This window comes from Dendropsophus ebraccatus, chromosome 10, assembly GCF_027789765.1.
Source record: "Dendropsophus ebraccatus isolate aDenEbr1 chromosome 10, aDenEbr1.pat, whole genome shotgun sequence".
Taxonomy (NCBI): Eukaryota; Metazoa; Chordata; class Amphibia; order Anura; family Hylidae; genus Dendropsophus; species Dendropsophus ebraccatus.
In genome coordinates this window covers 39,659,588-39,681,441 of record NC_091463.1, presented here as the reverse complement: position 1 = coordinate 39,681,441, position 21,854 = coordinate 39,659,588, and the positions used below count along the sequence as shown (strand labels likewise).

The 21,854-nt window shown below is 46.1% G+C and overlaps 1 protein-coding gene across 2 annotated transcripts in view; it reads right to left on the bottom strand.

Moving 5' to 3' along the window:
- RAB41 (RAB41, member RAS oncogene family) overlaps positions 1-15,545 on the bottom strand; it is a 31,829-nt gene extending 16,284 nt beyond the window's left edge. For both annotated transcript variants that reach the window (XM_069943504.1, XM_069943505.1), the window contains exon 1: positions 15,387-15,545. In XM_069943504.1, coding sequence (XP_069799605.1) covers positions 15,387-15,462 — 76 coding nt within the window. In that variant the 5' untranslated portion in view covers positions 15,463-15,545. The remainder of the gene's footprint in view (positions 1-15,386) is intronic.
- Positions 15,546-21,854: the final 6,309 nt, after the last annotated feature.

Below are 21,854 nucleotides of genomic sequence, written 5' to 3'. Positions count from 1 at the left end.
AAGTAAGTGTAAAACAGACAGGAATGGTGACGGTGGCGCATGAGACATCTGACAGGCGGAATTTCAAGTGGCATCTGTGGCGCGGGCTCTGCTTGAGATTCCGACACTTTTGCTCAGTGTGAACGGACTCTTAAGGTAAGTTTCTTACCTTGATACTTTGTGCGCTGTTTCTGTGATATTAGATGTTTAATCCCGACATTAAAGGGGTTATCCATCGCTACAAAAACATGGCCACTTTCTTCCAGAGACAGCACAGCTCTTGTCTCCAGCTTGGGCAGGGTTTTGTTGCTCAGTTCCATTGAAGTAAATGGAGCTTGATTGCAAACCGCACCTGCTCAAACCACAAGAGTCGTGTTGTCTCTGTAAGAAAGTGGCCATGTTTTTGTAGCACTGGATAACCCCTTTAATCAGGTGGCCCTGTCCCCAGTGCACCAATCCACCCCAGGCAGCCCGTCTCTCCAAATGAATTTCAGCAGAGTGAGTCTGGGGGGTTGGATGGTAAGTGTACTTTCCTTCATCCTCAGCGCTATAGGGATCTAGTAATAGTTTCACTTTAAAGCGACTCTGTACCTACAATCTCACCCCCCCCCCCCCCCCCCCAAACCACTTGTACCTTCGGATAGCTGCTTTTAATCCAAGATCTGTCCTGCGGTCTGTTTGGCAGGTGATGCAGTTACTGTGCTAAAAACTTACTTTTAAACTGGCAGCCCCGTGCCCTATGGGAGTGGCCTGAATTGTGTATGCATTAGGCTGCCACAACTTCTCTGTCCCTCCTCCCCACCCTCCTCATCATTAGGAATGCTCCAGGCAGATTGCCTCCTATTCCCCACCTGTTTAGCCCGGCACATGGGCTGGATCGTTAAGGACCTGTGCTATGTTTAGCATGGAAAGAATGTTCCAGTAGCATTCCTAATGATGAAGAGGGTGGGGAGGAAGGATGGAGGGGTCATACAAAGTTAGGGCACAGATACTCCCATAGGGCACCGGGTTGTAAGTTTAAAAGTTGTTTTTTGGACAATAACTATATCACCTGCCAAACAGACCGCAGGACAGATCTTGGATTAGAAGCAGCTATCCGAAGGTACAAGCGGTTTGGGGGGGATCAGATTGTGGGTACAGAGTCACTTTAAATAGTTGTAACATAGGAGTCTATAACAGATGCTACCAAGTGCCATCTGTCATAGCTCTAAATCAGGGAATTACCCTGATGGAAAATGTAGTGAAAAATAGCCTTACCAATGGCTGACTTATTACTAAGGGATTTGAAAGATAAGAAGTCACACAGACACTTTACATTCATCATTGTCAGCTGAAAATACTCTTCGGGCCACCAAACACCAAAACCATTATCATATGTACTTGGCCGATTACAGGCTGTTCCGGCCAATAATCGTTTGGTGTAATAGCTCATGTTAAAGGGGTTGACAACTTTATAGTGCAATTGTTCAGTGCACAGCATTAGTAAGTGTACTCAGGGCAGTTCCCTGTGTACCTCATAGAGCTAATATCACACTCCCCTCCTCCAGGCTGTGCGCCCAGCTCTGTGGTGAGACTGTCCATAAGACTGCCGACAAGGAGGAGCATCTGACCATGCCCTGCCCCCAAGTGTCCACTACCAAACCTGTATATGCCAATAGAGGACAAAAGAGATGGGGAACAGTCACATGCTCCTCCATGTCGGCTATCTTATGGACAGACTAACTACACACCAGGACAGCCCAGCCTGGAGGAGGGGAGTCTGATTTTAGCTCTATGAGGTACACAGGGAGCTGCTGTCAGTAAGTGAGGTGAATACACTTACTTATACTTCACACAAAACAATTTTACTATAAAGTGGCCAACCCCTTTAAAAGACCACGATGCATGATATAGTCTGAATATGATACTTTTATTCAACAAGGTTCCTATGAATGCTCATTTACCTGAAATTTAACCCTTGTAAACGTAGCAACGGTAGAGGGAAAAAAATATTGCTCCCTCCTGAGCTTTTATGAAGCCTGAATGCTTTGAGGCCTAGACTTCAGTATTCTGCAACTTCAGACTTCTAGCTGTCATGGAGTCTATATGCCTTTCCAAAAGAAAAGAGTCAGCTCCCCCTTTGCTCTTTGGTGACATGCATTACTATCCTTTATACTATTAATTGAATTAGAGAAGTGTTCACAGTTTCTATATACATGAACTGCTAGTGAGGACTGTTGCCCCCTCTAGTCCTTTACTTGACACATGCTGCATATTATAAATAAATGCTGTCAGGCGTCATCTTAACATTTCATTGGACTGGTGCAAGGCAAAACTTCCAGCATCATCTCTGGCCAATGCAGATTAAAGGGACTCTTTCACCTCCAACTCAAAACCCTAAACTAAAGTCATCTGTAAGTAGTATAAAGGATGCTGATTCCAAATCTGTAATGTGTAGGTTTCTACTCCTTTGTATATCCCCTCTGTAAGCCTACACACTGGGCATGTGGCTGCATAGAGAGGACAACTTAGCACAAGAATATAATAGAGAGGACTACCTAGACTCCTTTATTTGTGGGCCTATAGCAAAGGAATGCAAGAACATAGAAAGCTAAAAATTGCAGATATAGAATCAGCGTTGTATACTCTACTGATGTATAATCTAATGATAACTTAAAGGGGTTGGCAACTTTATAGCAAAATAGGTAGTGTACATATTAGTAAGTGTAGTCACTGTATATACTGACAGAAGCTCCCATAGAGCTAAAATCAGATTCCCCTCCTCCCAGCTTTAGTGTCCTGCTCTGTGGTGAGTCTTTCCATAAAATGGCTGACATGGAGGACACTGAGCCTGTATATGCCTATAGAGGAAACTGTGGGTGGGGCATGGTCATATGCTCCTCCATGTCAGCCATCTTATGTACAGAATCACCACAGAGCAGGACAGCACAGCCTGGAGGGGGTGGGTGGGTCTGATTTTAGTTCTATGAGGTACACAAGGAGCTGCTGTCAGGGTATATACAGTGAGGAAACTAACTATATTAATACTAAACACTAAACTATTTTACTATAAAGTTGCCAACCCCTTTAAGTTTAGCAGGTGTTTTGGAGGTGACAGAGTCCTTTTACCAATTCATCAACATATATGACCTTCATATGACTACACAAAAGACGTGATCAGCCGACAAACAAGAGATGATCACACAGGGTGATTGTCAGCAGTGAGTGATCCTGCCTGCCGATAATCGACCCATGTAAAGGGTTCACATACTTTACTGCATTTTCTTTCATCAATCAATATGAACTAGAGTATGCACAGGTCAATCGGAAGTGAAAGGGTGACCACTAAACAACACTAAGAGAAGGAAGTTAGTAGGATGCAGAGAGGTTCATACATAATGTAAGAGACGCACGCCACCCACAACATTGCGTAGATAAATATCCTTCCCATCCATCACAACGCAGACTATGAGAAACCCTATAGATATATGAAGCACTGCTCAGGACTGACACACTATGAACACAGATAAGACAGTGATCATTTATTAATTTATACTTTATATTCTGATGAATTTTGGTGCAAACACAAACTCAATTTTTTGCCTCATAACATTAATAACAAATCTAGGCCAGTAAATGTCAGTTCCTTCAAATTCAGGAGATATTTTGGCTTCAGCAAATAAAGGTTATTCTTTGTAGAATTTAAGTTATAGTTATATCACTTTCTAAAAATGTTCCCATCGCAGTTCTCGATATCTTAGAGAAATCTCCATTGTTTACTTGCAGTGGAACAGAATCTGTGGAAACCGATTAGGCTATGAACACATGGCTGCTTGGTTCTGATCCAGATTATATCTGTGTGCATGACAACAACATGGTTACGTTTTTATCCATTAGGAAATACAGCATATAGTTAATTTTTTCTCTTGGTTTTGTTAGTAATGGAATTCTGTAGAGCAGGGGTGCTTCCCATGCCTGGCCTTCCATGGCCCCCCATGCCTGGACACCTAAAGCTTTGGCTGTCCAGACATGATGGGAATTGAAGTTTTGCAACAGCTGGGGGGGCCACAGTTTGACACTCCTGCTGTAGGGGATTTAGTCACGTATGGATGCAGTGTATATTACATATGTAGTATAAGTGACTGAACAAACTGCAGACCCTTCCCATAGAGAGGTCAGCACCATCACCAGGAAAACCATATTCCCATACTGACTGCCTATCCACTGGCTCCTGTGGTAAGGAAAGCAGACCCCAGCCATGGAAGACCAAGTATATGTGAAATACTTAAAGTGGTTCTCCAGGGACAGAAACTTTTTTTTATTTTTTTTTATTTAAGGGAGTGCTAATAAAAAACAACATACCTATTGCTTCCTGGTGACAAGTCATTACACAGGAAATGTACCCCCGGCCACATTAGCTGAGCAGGCATTTTCTGTATGTCAACAAGTCACCAGGAAATAGTGCGTAATAGGATCCAGGCACTGTACTGAGATCCTCACAAATATGGCCCAAATACGGTAGGTTTATGTCTCAAAAGAGACACCCAAAAAGACTGCCACTTTTCACACAAAATTCACTATGAAAACGCCCCTAAGTTCCCATGCAGTTTCAACATGAACCTGAAATGCCAAGGACGACTTTATAACTATGTGGCAAAATACTAGCGTCTTATTAATATATGTTAGTGTCCTATCTACAAATACAGTAAAACCTCGGAAACCTAAAACCTACGAGTAGCTTGGTCTAAGAGCGTTCTTGCAGAATTTCAAGTGCTGACCACGCTCCACTTGCGCATCTGCAGAGGCACACAAGAAATCCCTTTGAAGCAATAGGACAGGCAAAATGACAAGCGGAATCTGCCATGTGGACTCTTAAACTCCGCCTTTTTTACTCAGTGTGCAAGGGCCCTTATGGTGAGTTTACACAGACAGATTTTTGAAGCCAAAGTCAGGAACAGAACATAAACAGGGGACGGGTCATAAAGGAAAGACTGAGATTTCTCCTTTTTTTTAAATTCATTCCTGGTTTTGGCTTCCAAAATCTGTCAGATAAATCTGCCTGTGTAAACACACCATTAGGCTGCGTTCACACTACGTATATTTCAGTCAGTATTGTGGTCCTCATATTGCAACCAAAACCAGGAGTGGATTAAAAACACAGAAAGGATCTGTTCACACAATGTTAAAATTGAGTGGATGGCCGCCATATAACAGTAAATAACGGCCATTATTTCAATACAAAAGCCGTTGTTTTAAAATAACAGCAAATATTTGCCCTGTCCGTGCTGAAGAATGAACATGTTCATTCTTTAGCGCGGACACAGCAGGAACACGCACCTCCCATAGACTCCCATTATGAGCGGGAGGCTAACGGCATTCCGCGGCGGAATTGTCCGCTAGTTTTGCTCAGTGGGAACGGGGCCTAAGGGTGGTATTACACGGAACGATAATCGGCCGAATTGGCCCGATTCGGCCGATTATCGCTCCGTGTAATAAATGCAACGATCAGCCGATGACAACGATCATCGGCTGATCGTTGATATAGGTTAGAACCTATTTTCGTCGGGCGCCGACCACGCACCGCTATTACACGCAGCAGTGCGTGGCCGGCGACTAACGATATACATTACCCATCCACGTTCCAGGGCTGCTCCTGCCGTCCGCTTCTCCCTGCGTCCCGCGCGCGCTCTAGCGTCACAGAGGCCTGTCAGCTGATAGGCCGCTCAGCCAATCACAGGCCGCGGCGGTCCCGGCCTGTGATTGGCTGAGCGGCCTACCAGCTGACAGGCTGCTGTGACGCTAGAGAGCGCGCGGGACCCCCGGGAGAAGCGGACGCAGGAGCAGCCCTGGAACGTGGATGGGTAATGTATGCCAGTTTAGCAAGGGCTGCAAGGACATCGGTAACGATGTCCTTGCAGCTCTTGTCAAACGATTATCGGGCCGTGTAATAGGTCCAGTAAACGAGCAACGATCTAGCAGATCGCTGCTCGTTTACAGGTATTATCGGGCCCTGCTCGGCCCGTGTAATACCACCCTAAGGGTCCATTTACACTGAAAGATTATCTGACAGATAATCTGCCAAAGATTTGAAGCCAAAGCCAGGAATGGATTTGAAAAGGAGAAATCTCATGCTTTTCTTTATGACCTGATCTCTATTTATAGTCTGTTTCTGGCTTTGGCTTCAAATCTGGCAGATAATCTGTCAGATAATGGACCGTAATGCTGCGTTTACACATAACGATTATCGTGCGGATTTGCGCGTTTACGACCGAATTCGAACTATAATCGTACGTGTAAACGCAGCAAACGATCAAACGACGAACGAGCAATCGTTCGTTTTGATCTTTCAACATGTCATCAAATCGTAGTTTGTAAAAAAATTGGCCGATCGTTCCATGTAAACAGTCGTCGCGCGATAGTCTGGCTGCCTGCCGCCCACCCCCCACCCCCGCTCGCAGCCCAGCCCCCCGCGCTGGCTTGATCGCCACCACCGCCGCTCCGATCGGCACCCCTCTTCAGCCAATTAATGCAAGGCAGCACTGATTGGCTCAAGAGGAGCAGTTTGAAATTTCTGGCTGCGAGCGGGCGGCAGGGCTGCAAGCGGGCCGGGCTGCGAACGCAAAACGATTTTTCCGTGCGATATATCGTACCGTATAAACGCTGATCGTTATGAAAACAAATTGTTACTCCGACATCGTTAATCGTACGATCGGGCCAATTATCGTTTTGTGTAAAGACACCTTAACCCCTAAATTAACCTTCACCGATAGCTGCTCCAGATAGCCGCCATTATTACCAGCAGGTTTGCAGCCACCTGGGGCGTTGTGTGTGCAGAGAGCTAACTAATTAACCCCTTCCTTACTGATGCAGTGTTCTTTATTGATACAGAACACCTTACCTTATTTTTAGGTTGTGAAACAAATCATCTGCATTTAAATTATTTCTTACGGGAAAACTTGCTTTGATATATGACTGATGTAGGAAAAAACTAATAAAAAATAGAAAGAAAAAATATCATGTAAACACGAGGCAGAAATGATCTACTCAGCAGCAGTGTAAGGGTACAAACCCACACAGCGTATACACAGCAGATACGCAACAAATACGCAGCAGATTTGTTGGTACAGACTTGATGCTGTGTTCAGTTATTTAGATCTAATCTGCTGCGAGTTTGCTGCATATCGCAGCAGTAAATACGCTGCATATACGGTGTGTGGGTTTATACCCTTAGGGGGATACAGATGAACAGTAAGGGTGGAGCTCAGCTGGGAGTGGTTTAACCTCTTAAGGACATATGACGTACCCGTACGTCATATGTCCTCATTAGCACTTCAAAGCGGGGCCGCGATCTCAGTTACTGATGCCGGCCGGGGACTCATCCAAGATGGCGCAGTCCCCGGCTCGGCACTCGTTTACTTCCGGCTGCAGCAGCCGGAAGTAAACGAGTGCCTATCATTGATCTTTGCTGTATATCTATACAGCAAAGATCTCAATGAGAGATCAAAGTATATTTACTAGAAGTCCCCTAGGGGGGCTTCTAGTATAAGTAAAAAAAAAAAAAAAAAAAAAAAGTGTTGTTTATAGTAAAAAGCCGCCTCCCCTAATAAAAGTCAGAATCACCCCCCTTTTCCCAGGTTTTAAATAAAAGTAAACAAATAAATAAATAAACATGTTTGCTATCGCCGCGTGCGTAATCACCTGAACTATTAATCACATTCCTGATCTCGCACGGTAAACGGCGTCAGCACAAAAAAAATCCCAAAGTGCAAAATTGCACATATTTGGTTGCATCAAATCCAGAAAAGTTGTAATAAAAAGCGATCAAAAAGTCGTATATGCGCAATCAAGGTACCGATAGAAAGAACACATCATGGCGCAAAAAATGACACCTGACACAGCCCCATAGCCCCAAGAATAAAAGCGCTATAAGCCTGGGAATGGAGCGATTTTAAGGAACGTATATTTGTTAACAATGGTTTGAATTTTTTATAGGCCATCAGATACAATGTAAGTTATACATGTTATATATCGTTTTAATCGTAACGACTTGAGGAACATGCATAACAAGTCAGTTTTACCCCAGGGCGAATGGCGTAAAAACACAGTTCCCCCAAATAAAAGAAATGTGTTTTTTTTTTTTCAATTTCACCACACTTTGAATTTTTTTCTGGTTTCGTAGTGTACCAAATGCAAAAATTCAGCCTGTAATTGCAAAGTACAATTAGTGACGCAAAAAATAAGGGCTCATATGGGAGGAAAAAACGAAAACGCAAAAACGAAAATGGGCCCCGTCCTTAAGGGTTTAAACTGCCAGAAGGGCTCTAGAGGGTGTAATCCTTTCATTTATAGGACAGACTGACATCCTGTCTACATATGGTGAGAACATGTGACTTGCTGACTGGGGATCACATGACTCCATGTGTCATGGATGACACTGCAGGAACACAGAGGACATTCGGCATTATATCTTGGGGGAAGGTGCTTCTTTATCATTTGACCCCCTGCATTTCTCATTGTCATTTAGGTTGATGATGCATTTGGCATCACTGAAAGCACACCTATGCAAACATACGCATAAACATAAGAAGGAGTGCTTACAAAGAATGCACATGGATAGACCACTAAGGAAGCTGGGAAATCCCCGGGAAGCTAGCTGGATGTATTGGCTGTTGGATTTTACCTTAAGGGTACAAACACACAGGACGTATACACAGCGAGTTTCTCGATCGCGGTTGGTGGGGGGGGGGGGGTGAAATCAGCTAGCCGTGGGGACGATCGGGGCTGCAGGATGTGTTAAGTAGGCTGCGGGCGGCGGCTGGCTGGAACATATACTTTACCTGGTCCCCGCTCCGGCTTGCTCAAGACACCGGGAACCGCCGGATCAAGTAAAGTATACGCTCCGGCGGCCAGGGGGTTTAAAGGGCGGGCTGCAGACAAACTCGCAGCAGGGATGTTCATCCCTGCTGCGATTTTGTCGCCATTGACTACACAGGGACGGGATACGCAGCGAGTCTCGCTGCGTACACGTCCTGTGTGTTTGTACCCTCAAGGCCACATTCAAACGTGAGTATATTTTCCTGGATGAAAATCTGGACCCTCTAATTTTCATCCGCAATCCACAAAAAAATCATCCGTTTTGCATCCGTATTGTTCCGTTTTTTTAATCCGTTTTTTGTGGATCCGCAAAGGTTAGGGTTAGGGGTGCCGGCATGAGGGACGGATGGAGCGGTTCGACCGGCCTCCCGAAGACGACGTCATTGTCAAAAGATGGCGGACGGGGGTCGACACGAATGCGGTAAGTATAATGCACCAACACTTCCGGGCCTAGCCTGGGTGGGGGGAAACACTGGTAAGGGGGCCATTCACATACATAACACACATTACAAAGTTGTATAACTTTGTAATGTGTGTTATTTTGTAAATAAATGTTTAGCACCGCACTACCCCTTTAAACATTTCCAACACCAGGTTTTTTCTCTCTTCTGTCTCCCAGTCAAAACTACTGCAGGTGCGACTGTGCTTAGTGTGACATTGAAGAGAAACCACCAAGATATCTGTGAATAAGGCAGAAATGAACAGCTGCTTCCCTGTATTCAAGAGAGACAGCCAACAGGGGAGGAGGCATAAAAGGGTACCCCGCTAAAGCCCAATATACAAGAAAGCCATATTATACACAGCAGTACAAGCAGATTGGTAAAGGACCAACCAATGAGACCCTCGCTGAAAATAACTGTCCCTGGAATGGACATTACAGACCACATGAACTTGCGCCAGAATTCTTTTGAATTACAGCAGTAAATCTGGGCCTTTGTACGCAGCTTTCTGCTATGTGTTTAGGTTCGCTTTTACTTGGTGTTCTGACACTACACAATATTTCAGCGCACAGGTGAAGATACAAGTGTTTTCATATTACTCCCATCAAATTTTAAGGCAATAATGTTTCTGTGATAGGAATAATTACAAGTAGTGAAAGGGTCTTAGGGGGACCTTGACCCCTGCCCCTATCTAATGGATTTAAGGTACTGCTCCAGATAAATGATTGTTATGTATGTAAAGGTGGGGGTCAGTACCCCGTACCTAATCCCTTGGTGTGCTCATCAGACATACACATACATCTCTAGGCTGGTTCACACACGGATATTGTCCCTGCTGTCAATTACTAAGTAGCAAAACCGCCACACGTTGTCCTGTCACTTTCAGATGCTTTTCTCTGCTTGCGGATAACGGCATTGTAAGGCTGGGTTCACACTACGTATATTTCAGTCAGTATTGTGGTCCTCATATTGCAACCAAAACCAGGAGTGGATTAAAAACACAGAAAGGATCTGTTCACACAATGATGAAATTGAGTGGATGGCTGCCATTTAAAGGACAACTCCGGCGAAAATTTTTTTTGGCTTATTTAACACACATTACAAAGTTATATAACTTTGTAATGTGGTTAAATACCCGGTCTGGCCCCCTTCCCCCACTTTCCGACCCCCGACCCCCCACCCCGGAAGTTAAAGATTATATACATTACCTATTACGGTCGTCACGGTCCTCTTCTCTGGTGTCGAGTGACGTCAGAGCTGGGGGGCGGTCCGGGTCTTCTTCCTCCTCGGCGTCTTCATTGAGAGTGAATGGGAGAGAAAAGGCTGCTGGTGCACATGCGCACCAGCAGCCTTTTCATTGGCTGGAGCGCATCACATGGCTTCCAGCTTGCTCAGCCCTGATTGGCTGAGCTTGCTGGAAGCCATGTGATGCGCTCCAGCCAATGAAAAGGCTGCCGGTGCGCAAGCGCACCGGCAGCCTTTTCTCTCTCATGGACCCGGAAGCAAGAGACATCGCTGGACGGCGGAGGCAGGTGACGGGGAGGCGGACGGCGGGCGAATGGAGTGGCGATCATCACCGGAGGGATGGTGAGTATGGTGTCTGTGGTTTTTTTTTTGGGGGGGGGGGGTCCCGCCGGAGTTGTCCTTTAATGGCAAATATTTGCTGTTATTTTAAAACAACAGCTGTTATATTGAAATAATGGCAGTTATTTATTGTTATATGGCGGCCATCCACTCAATTACAACATTGTGTGAACAGATCCTTTCTGTGTTTTTAATCCACTCCTGGTTTTGGTTGCAATATGAGGACCACAATACTGACTGAAATATACGTAGTGTGAACCCAGCCTAAAGCTGCATGTGAAGCCAGCGTTATACTTCTGGAAGGAGAAGATTCACAGATGACTCTTAATATGGTGTTACTCCGGCTGAATTACTGCTACTGTCTCTGATGCTGACTCTTCATTACTGTGTGCTGGATAACTTCTATACAAACTTCATTGACATTCATATTTCATTAATCCACAAACAGAACCCCAAGCAGGATGAACCAGAAACGGGCCCATTCCTCTTGGCCAAATAAGTAGGTTAAAGGGCTATTCTCATCTCAGCTAATATAGTTATACAGTATATCAATAAATTTATCTCCTCCTGATAAGCTGTTTTTTTCCTCCTATTCTTGACCGTTGGTTGTCAAGGTTACAGACCACCACTCTGTTCTAAAAGCAGTGGACTAGCTGGTGTGTGTGTGTATATATATATATATATATATATATATATATATATATATATATATATATATATATATATATATATATACACATATATACACACACACACACGGCACGGTGGTACCTTGGGTAACTTGGTTTAAGAGCATTTTGCAAGAATATCTCCCAGTTTTCCAAAATTGTAACTTGGTTTAAGAGCATTGCTTTGATTTAAGAGCTCCCTGTACTGGGTGGGAGGGGGAGCGGCATGGTCTGCATAACAGGGTCTACAGCCCTGTACTTTGACCCAGGAAGACTCCCTCACCTTCCAAATAATAGCAGATCCACTTCAGGCTGGGGCTTGCATGAGGGGACAGGACTGTGGAGGTAATCTCTCCATAGCTGTAACTCCTCTCTCCCCGGACAGAGTGTGCTGCATTTATGTGCCCAAATCTGCCCTGCTCATTCCTTCATGCTCCCTGCAGTCTCTGTCAGCCCTTGTGTTTCCCATCCTCTCCATTCCTGCTATAATGTGCCTGCACTCACACTCAGCTATACACACTGCTGCTATAATGTGCCTGCATACACACTCAGCCATTCAAACGGCTGTATATAAAGTTTGTCAATGTCCTCCTGCAAAGCTCTGTGATTCTCACTTCCTGATTGGTCCATGCTGAGCACACACCCATTCCCCATTGCTGTCATGTGACCACACAGACCTCTGACAGCAGCCTTGCTTCTCTATTCTAGCCTGTTGTACTACACTACTGCATTATGGGGATCTACAGCTCGATCCTGTATCTACAAGCTGTTGCTGTACTTTCAGGTTTATGCACTTAAAGTGTCACTGTCGTGAATTTTTTTTTGCAGAAATCAATAGTCCAGGCGATTTTAAGAAACTTTGTAATTGGGTTTATTATCCGAAAAATGCATTTTTATCATGAAAAAGCAGTTTGAAGCTCTCCCCCCTGTCTTCATTGTTCTCCTATGGAGAGAGCTAAAGAAAAGACCAAAACAGGACAACAAAGAGTTAATCTACAAATCCCTCACGGGATATCTCCTGTGACAGTCACCAGTGACCTGTCTGAGCTCAGATTACAGCTGTCACCCAGCTCCGTGCCTGTAATCCTCTGTTATCTGCTTTCTGCTGCTGGCTAACTCCCTCCTTCCTCCTCCCCCCTCCCCCCTCCCCCCTCCCCTCTCCCCTCTCCCTAGAGCAGACAGGGGACGACTCCTGCAACAAGTCACAATTTTCAGATTTTTCAGAGTGGATGAAAAAGAGGAAGGAGGGGGGGACCTGGGAAAAGGCTTTTTACATGCAGATAATGGCAGATTTGGCTAATAAACCCAATTACAAAGTTTCTTAAAATCGCCTGGACTATTGATTTCTGCAAAAAAAAAAAAAAAAAAAACACGACAGTGACTCTTTAAAGTGACTGTACCACCAGGCCCAGGCAGAAGCACTGGAGGTGGGCCGACCCACCCTTAGTGGGAGGAAACCCTAGCCCTTCTATGATAGGGTTCCATTGATACTAACAGTCACATCATGGAGGGGCTGGGGTTTCTTCCCACTAAGGGGGTGTCGGCCCGCCTCCAGTGCTTCTGCCTGGGCCTGGTGGTACAGTCACTTAAATATACATTATCCTCCACATGCTGATTGCTATACTGTTCGGTAACGTATAATATGACATATTCAGCTGTTTCTCATTGTTTGTTTCATCTTTTCTACATGTTATTCAGAATAAAAATCATTATTTTGGGGGTGTGGAACCAATTGTCTGCATATCAGTGATTTCTTTTGGGAAAATTTGCTTTGGTTTAAGGGGATTGTACCATCAGGCCTGGGCTGAAGCACTGTAGGTGGGCCGACCCATCCCCAGTAAAAGGAAACCCCCGTCCCTCTATGACACTGCTTCATTAGAATCAATGGAGCCATATCATAACGGGGCAGGGGTTTCCTCCTACTGGGAGTGGGTCAGCCTGCCTCCAGTGCTTCAGCCCAGGCCTGATGGTATATTCCCTTTAAGAGTGGATTTGGATTACAAGCACGGCCCGGAACGAATTATGCTCGTAATCCAAGGCCCCACTGTATATGTGATAGATAGATAGAACACACACAATGTTTCTCATACATCCACATTCTAGCTATATATACACCAGCCAGTCAATGGTTTTTAGAGCAGGTTAGTGGTGGTCGGTAACATACACATCCAACTGTCAACAAGGGGAGTAAAAAAGCAGCATATTAGGAGGAGGAGGCACATTTGCAAAGATAGTTAACATGACGAGCCCTACAAGTTCAGCAATGTTAGTTGAGATGTGAACACCCAATTAAGGGAGGCAGGTGAGTGGACACTGCTGTATGTCTGATGCTGTCTATACACAGTTTATATACACGGAGAGTCCCCACACTATGTCATATACCAGGGATGGGGAACAGCTCTCCCGCTGTTGCAAAACTACAATTCGCATCACGCCTGGACAGCTAAAGCTTTGGCTGCCCAGGCATGATGGGATTTATAGTTTTGCAACAGCTGGAGGGCCTGAGTTTGACACCCCTGAATCTGACATTGGATCACTTCAAAGGGAATCTGTCAGCACTACAGACCTCCAACCAAACTCCTGACAGCGACCTATAGGTGCCAAGGAAGCTATTTAAACATACTGATATCCATATTCATTCATTCATTCAAGTAAAAGAGTCAATAACTGTGGAAACATCTCTTAAAGTGACTGTACCATCGGGCCCAGGCTGAAGCACTGGAGGTGGGCCGACCCACCCTTAGTGGGATGAAACGCTAGAACCTCTATGAAAGGGTTCCATTGATTCTAATGGAGTAACGTCATGGAGGGGATGGGGTTTCTTCCCTCTAAGGGTGGGTCGGCCCTGCTCCAGTGCTTCAGCCTGGGCCTGGTGGTACAGTCACTTTAAGTACCTTGATGCCAAGTGACCACTCGGTGTTTCCTAACCAGTTAAGTTCCCCCCGACCACTTCCTTCTGCTACTAAGTGACAGCTGTAGTGGTCCATTGCCTCATACAACAAGCAAGGTGGGAGATTACCACAGAAGGGCAGGATACATCATTGGCTAAAAGGAAACAAACTATACCCTGTGCTTAGGAGAGCAGATAAGTGATCGCAGGGGGTCACTGATCACTGACCCCATCCACAATCTGGACAACAGATAGGTGGTCACCCATGCACACATTGTCTATGGGAGCTGCAGAGGATAGCCCAACACTGTACTGCGGCTCTCATAGAGAATAAATGAAGCGGAGGTCACCATCATTGCATTCTGCCGGGAATGTCAGGCCCCCATTTTGGAGCTGGCATGAGTTGGACCCCCTACCACCTGCTAGTCCTGAGGATAGGGCTTGGAGGAACGGCCAGCTAAGACTTGCTATCTAGTTATTCTGGGATTCTAAGTTATCTCCACAACATAGGGGACAGGTCTCCAGTTTCACTTGTATAGCGCCCTCCAATGTCCCCCTATGATCGGGCCAGTGCCGCCCTTACCCCACGTGTTATACCCATCTGGTGGCAGCTGTGACAGGAGGCCTGACCTCTCTATCTCCTGGAGGATGAGGAAGATGACAGCTGTGAATAGTGACAGCAGCTCCTCACATCACCAGCCAGGAGGACACCATGATGGCTACTAGCAGGCCCGGCTTCTCCATACACATATATAGTGATCTAGAGCGATGACGTCACGCACCATGACGTCACACCTGACAGCTGGGGCAGGACCTGATCATTCTACAGCTATAATAACCAGCCGGGATGCCATGAAGGCACGCAGCTGCAGGCAGGCACCTGTCCCCGGTGTCCGGCCCATCCTGTCGGCCCGCAGGCCTCCGCCGTCTCCCTATAACCACTCCCGTGGTGGCCGGGCGCCGCTCACTCACCGCTCTGCTCCCCCAGGAAGACCAGCTTGAATTTCCTCAGGGGGTTGCCGAACTCTCCGCCGCCGGTCGAGGTCATGATGATCAGAGCGCCGAATCACCGACCTGGAGCAGAACCGAGCAGAACCGAGGAGCGAGCACGCACACCAGCTCGAGCGCGTCCTCTACACGTGTGCGTGCGCGGGAGGGCGGGGCCGTGCGCGCTCCCGGGGTGGCTGTTGATTGGTGCGGGAGCCGCCATGTTAGTATACCCAGGGGGAAAGCGATGACGGGGAATGTTGTCATATAGTCTCATAGAGATGAGTGTGCGGTATTGTTCTCTGTTATCTGTCATGTTACTAGGGGAGAGGCAGACTGCAGTGCTCTTCTATACAGGACTGGGAGATCCTCTATGCCCCACTATTGCCCTATGGCACAAGGAAGCTCTCCAGTCCTAGCTCCATGTGTTGCCTACAGGGATCAGACACACAGGATCTCTGGAGCTCAGCTAGAGGGTTGTGGGTCACATGTCTTACCAAGACCCTCCTCCTCCCATTAGTGTGGTGGTGCAGCCAACTCCAGGTAGAGGTCTGGTTGTTACAAATTTTAACGCTTTAGACATTTTTTGTCCCCTTCTTCAGATCTGTGCCTTCACACAATTCTGTCTCTGAGCTGTACAGGCAGTTATTTCCTCCTCATGGCTTGATTTTTTTTCTTTTGTCGTTAACCCCTTAAGGTCCAAGCCAATTTTCGTTTTTGCGCTTTTGCTTTTTCCATTTTATGTTTAAAAGTCCATAGCGCTTGCATTTTTTCACCTAGAGACGTATATGAGCGCTTATTTTTTGCGAAACCAATGGTACTTTGCAATTACAGGCATAATTTTTCCATAAAATATGTTGTGAAACCGGAAAAAAATCATTTGCGCTGTCAAATTGAAAAAAAAAAACGAATTTGTTTTGATTTCGGGGACTTTTGCATTTACGCCGTTCGCCCTATGGTAAAACTGACTTGTTATGCATGTTCCTCAAGTCGTTACGATTACTATGATATATAACATGTATAACTTATATTGTATAACATGTATAACTTATATTGTATCGGATGGCCTGTAAAAAATTCAAACCATTGTTAACAAATATATGTCACTTAAAATCGCTCCATTCCCAGGCTTATAGCGCTTTTATCCTTTGGTCTATGGGGCTGTGTGAGGTTTCAGTTTTTGCGCCATGATGCGTTCTTTCTACCGGTACCTTGATTGCGCATATACGACTTTTTGATCGCTTTTTATTACATTTTTTCTGGATTTGATGCGACCAAAAATGCGCAATTTTGCACTTTGGGATTTTTTTGCGCTGACGCCGTTTACCGTGCGAGATCAGGAATGTGATTAATTAATAGTTCGGGCGATTACGTGCGCGGCGATACTAAATATGTTTATTTATTTATTTATTAATTTATATTTATAAAATGGGAAAAGGGGGGTGATTTGGACTTTTATTAGGGGAGGGGATTTTTTATTAATAAAAACACTTTTTTACTTTTTTTTTACATACACTAGAAGCCCCCCTGGGGGGCTTGTATATACACAGCAATGATCTCTCATAGAGATCATTGCTGTGTATATACACAGCAAAGATCCATGAGATTGGTCATAGATTGCTATGGCCTGCTGCAGGCCATAGCAATCTACTGCCGAGTCGGGATCAGCGTCATTCCGACGCTGAGGCCCGGCACGGGCAGAAGAACGGATCTCCCCCCCGTGATCGCATCGCGGGGGGGAGATCCGACCCACTAGACACCAGGGATAGTGTGCATAAAGCACTTCAATGCAGCTGTCAGGTTTGACAGCTGCATTGAAGTGCTTAATTAGCCGGCGCGGCAACGGGACCCGCGCCGGCTAACAGAGGCACTGCCCGGCTGCACGTGTCAGCCGGGATCAGCGCCGTTCAGAGCGGGGTCCCGGCGGGACCCCGCTCTGAACACCCCCCGCGGCGCCATGACGTATTAGATACGTCATGGGTCGCTAAGGGGTTAAAGGGGTATTCCCCCCCCAAGAGCCAAAAAAATAAAATGCTCCCAAACCTAGCTAGTCTTACTCACCAAGTCCCCCTGAGAATTTTGAGCCGTCTCACGTCTTTCTAGCTGCTTCTGTTCCATAGTTACAAGTTTTTTAAAAAGCCGAACTAGATCCAACATGGCGCTGACCAGAAAACTACATCTCCCATCATGCAATGCTTATGCCTGATTGGTCCATGATGTAGCAGAGCTGATATCCACAAGATATAGCTGAGTTGAGTGAGTTGCATAGCGGAGTTGAATGAGTGACATAGCTAAGTTGAATGAGTGACATAGCGGAGTTGAATGAGTTGCATAGGAGAGAGGCTGCGGGCACTGGGTGAGATGCGGGGGGGACCGCGGCCAGCCACCAGGTGACAGTTGAGTGAAGAGGGGGGGGCACAGGTGAGCCGCAAGTCACGCGGGGCGGGGATTGCCGTGTGAGGGGTGCGGGCACTAGGTGAGATCTGGGGGGGGGGGGGGTTTGGGGTTCGGTGAGATGCGGGGGTTCCTGCAGGTGAGATGCGGGGGACGGGATTAGTGCGGACCGTGGCCGAGCGCGGGAGGGGTGCGGGCACTAGGTGTGATCTGGGGGGGGTTTGGTGAGATGCGGGGGACAGGGCTAGTGCGGACCGCGGCTGAGATGCGGGGGGCGGGGCTAGTGCAGACCAGGCGCGCGAGGGGTGCAGGCACCAGGTGAGATGAGGGGGGGTTGCTGCGGGTGAGATGCGGGGGGCGGGGCTAGTGCGGACTGCGGCCGGGCGCGGGAGGGGTGCGGGCACCAGTTGAGATCGGGGGGGGGGGGATTGTTGCGAGTGAAATGCAGGGGGTGGGACTAGTGCGGACTGCGGGAGGGGTGCGGACACCAGGTGAGATCGGGGGGGGGGGGGGGGGGGGGGGGGGTTGGCGCGAGTGAAATGCGGGGGGCGGGGCTAGTGCTGATGATTCTAAGCAAATGGTGGGGGTGAGTGCTTCTAGATAACAGCAAAACTGTGCAGAATCCACAATAACTTTATATTGGAAAGATGGAAAGCTACGGGTGGGCAACGTATTAATGCAAAAATAATTTTGGGGGGAATACCCCTTTAAAGTCTAGATATCTCATAATAACTTATCGTGGACGCTCCATCCACTGACTATTTTGGTCTAGAACAGTGTTTCTCAACTCCAGTCCTCAAGACCCACCAACAGGTCATATCCTGAGGATTTCACAGGTGATACAATTATAGTCAGTGCACCAGTAACTGCCACAGGTGTTCATTGTATGGGATTTCCACAAAACATGACCTGTTGGTGGGTCTTGAGGACTGGAATTGAGAAACACTGGTCTAGAACATGAGGAGTGGGTCCTAATCTATGTGCCCGCTCTACCCTACACATACAGGGATACCTAGCGCCTCCAGAAGTTCATGTTCACATAGCTGTTGCAATTGTTGGGGGTAAATAGCCAATGGCAGTCCTACCATGCGTAAATTATTACGCTGTGAACGATTATTTGGTTGCGCAAAATTATGTTGTCTTTTATCAGACTTTGCAGCTGGTTGTGCGATTCAGATGTTGAATCCTCTATATGTTGGACCCTGTACTCTAAATCACCCACTCTCATATATTGTTGAGCTACTTCTGTTTGGAGAAGTTGTAGAGAGGCCGAGAGTGTTGTAATCTTTCAGTCTCTTTCAGTTCTGGTGCCAGGTGTTCGGCTACTGAGACAGCTTATGGTCAATGTGTTGCATTATTTATGACACCCCTCTTGTCTACCTGAAGGCAGTTGAGTAAGAGGGATTTGAGACGACTGTTGAAGGTCATCTTGACACAGTGGGACCTGTGGTAGCGATGTGGTATGTTTTTGTCCCCTAGTAATGTCTGACGCTGACATCTGTGATGGAGAAAGAGGCACGACGGCCATCTTGGGCTCAGCGTGGTCTATCTGTTGCCAAACGGTTGGCGTTTTGAGGACCGAGTAACGTAGCAGTCCATGTGCCTGGTCCTGACTGGTCAGAGGATGTGTCGGGGATAATTTTTGTGTGGCTAGACGGTAAGGAATTGCGGATATTAGGAGTGGTGAGTGGGAGCTTGCTCTCTATCTTCCTCTCATCCCTGTGCCGGAACCGGGCCTAATTTTTGCTCTTATATACATTATCAGCTATGAGACCTTATATAGACAGGGCTGGGTCTTGCCAAGACCCCTTAAAAGTAGCCATTTAAAAACAGATACATTAAACTGCAAAAACGCAGTGTGAACCCAGCCTAAGCCAGCTTAGATGATATACCTGTACCTAGTGTGTAGACTTACTTTTGGTGTTGAGCACATGACTATCTTTTACTGTTCTGCTAGTTATTGTCTAGCACAGTGCTTCTCAAACTTTTTCTACTGGAGCCTCACCCAAAAGACCAAGGCAATGCCTGGGCCTCACCACATTGACCACCATCTGTGGTGAAAGTCTATTTAAAAGCTGTAAATAATGCTAGGGCTACTATTCACCCATCTCCCAAGCTCTATATACTAATAAAGCAAGTACTAAAAAAATGAATAATGTTGCTAAAATGGATATTTTTTCAAACTGCAAAATGACTGTGTAGATTATAGTAACTTTTGTGAAAACTGGCTCCTCAGCTGGGCCTCACCAACAACTAGGGGGCGCCTCACTGGTGAGGCCCGCCTCACAGTTTGAGAAGCACTGGTCTAGCACTTATTTTTTTTATATTTTTTTTAGCTTTGGTTATTTCACCAATTTCTAAACATTGCGGAACATCCAAAAATATATGGTGATCACGGAGTTAGATGGCAATTGGGTCACTGCTAGTGGAACCCAGTTTAGGCACATGGCACTTTATTGTTGACTTAGAAGTGGACCTCTATTATATTACCATTTCTACAATATTCTGCATCAGTATACAATAATACCTTCACTTTGGTATTCAAAAAGAATTTCCCCTTAAACTTTTGTTTGGTACTTGAACATTGTTCGATATCTAAACAAAAACAGGGGAGGTAACTGTCAGCTGGACAGCTATTGAGGTGTTTAGGAACACTAAGGTTACAGGAGCGGGGATTCCCATCAAAATGTGGGGAATCCATACTTTACGTGTGTGTTCTCACAGTTGAAGCAGAGAGAGAGGCAGCCCGGGGAAAGCACCGGCAGCTGCAGGATTAGCTGTGGGGAGGGCTGCCTGAGCAAGGGCGCAAGGGGCCCGGAGAGGGGTCCAGGGAGCTGGGGCAGGCTGGAGTAGCTGTCCCTCCGCAGCAGGAAGAAAAAAGGCCGGCACGGCAAGTTCAAACTGCTGTCTACTCCTGCCTCTCTCTCTCTGCCTCCGCTGCGTGAAACACAGTGTAAAGGAGCAGGGATTCCTGTCATAATGACAGGAATCCCTGCTCTAAACAAGTGTTCGCCATACTCATTTACAGTAAGTAGTGGTACAAGATGCACCACTGCTTACTGCTAATCTTTACACTCTTTGGGCTAGGCGCTCTGCACCTGACCCATGGACCAATGAAAGACATTAACATTGTTCTCTATGGGAACACACAGCTCGGTTCTGGAAGTGCTCAGTTTTGGAACAGCATTCCAGAACCGATTGTGTTCGAGAACAGAGGTATTACTGTATCTCCTAATCTTCCAATTGTGGAATGTAATTAAGTTTCCTGGTAAACCCTGAATTATCTGTCAGAAGAAACTCGTCAGCTGAAAACAGGACACCTGTGAATAATACAGAACAAAAATAGCACATCTGAGAAAAACACTATTGCTGTTTACTAGACATCAGCACTATTACGTGGTATGATAACAATGTGTTATGTATGTGATTAGACCAAAACTAACACATTTGAGAAAAACACTACTGTTCACTACAACTAGTCTAAGGCTTGTAAAAAACGGATGAAAAAAAAACAGATGCATTTGTGTGAAACCGTGTTGATCCGTTTTTCTATTGACTTCCACTATAAAAAAAAAACTAATCAAAACAGATCCTTTTTTTTATTGGACACAAAAACGCAGTCTACCTCATTTTTGTGTCCGTTTAAAAAAACATCAGTTTTGATCCTTTTTTTTTTTTTTTAACGAAAATCAATGGAAAAACAAATCAAAACCGATACACGCAAACGTAGTGTGAACCCAGCCTTGGTAAACATTACGTTTTATCCTTTGTCTGTTGGCAAATTTTTACTTATTGGTTCCTGCAGGGCCGTTTCTAGGTAATTTGGACTACAGGGCGAATCTTGCTAGAAGCGCCCCCCCCCCCCCCCCCCCCCCAAAAAAAAAAAGTAATTCCGTTACTTACAGGTGACGTCTTCTTGGATCTGAGGCGTCACTTCTCTTTTCCTTTCCTTCTGGCCCAGGCCTCCATGATGATTTCTTGCAGCTACAATTCATCTTGTCAGGATGGTATCTTTGCGGAGCGTCATGCGTCCCTCTGCTCATGCTGTGCGGCCGAGAA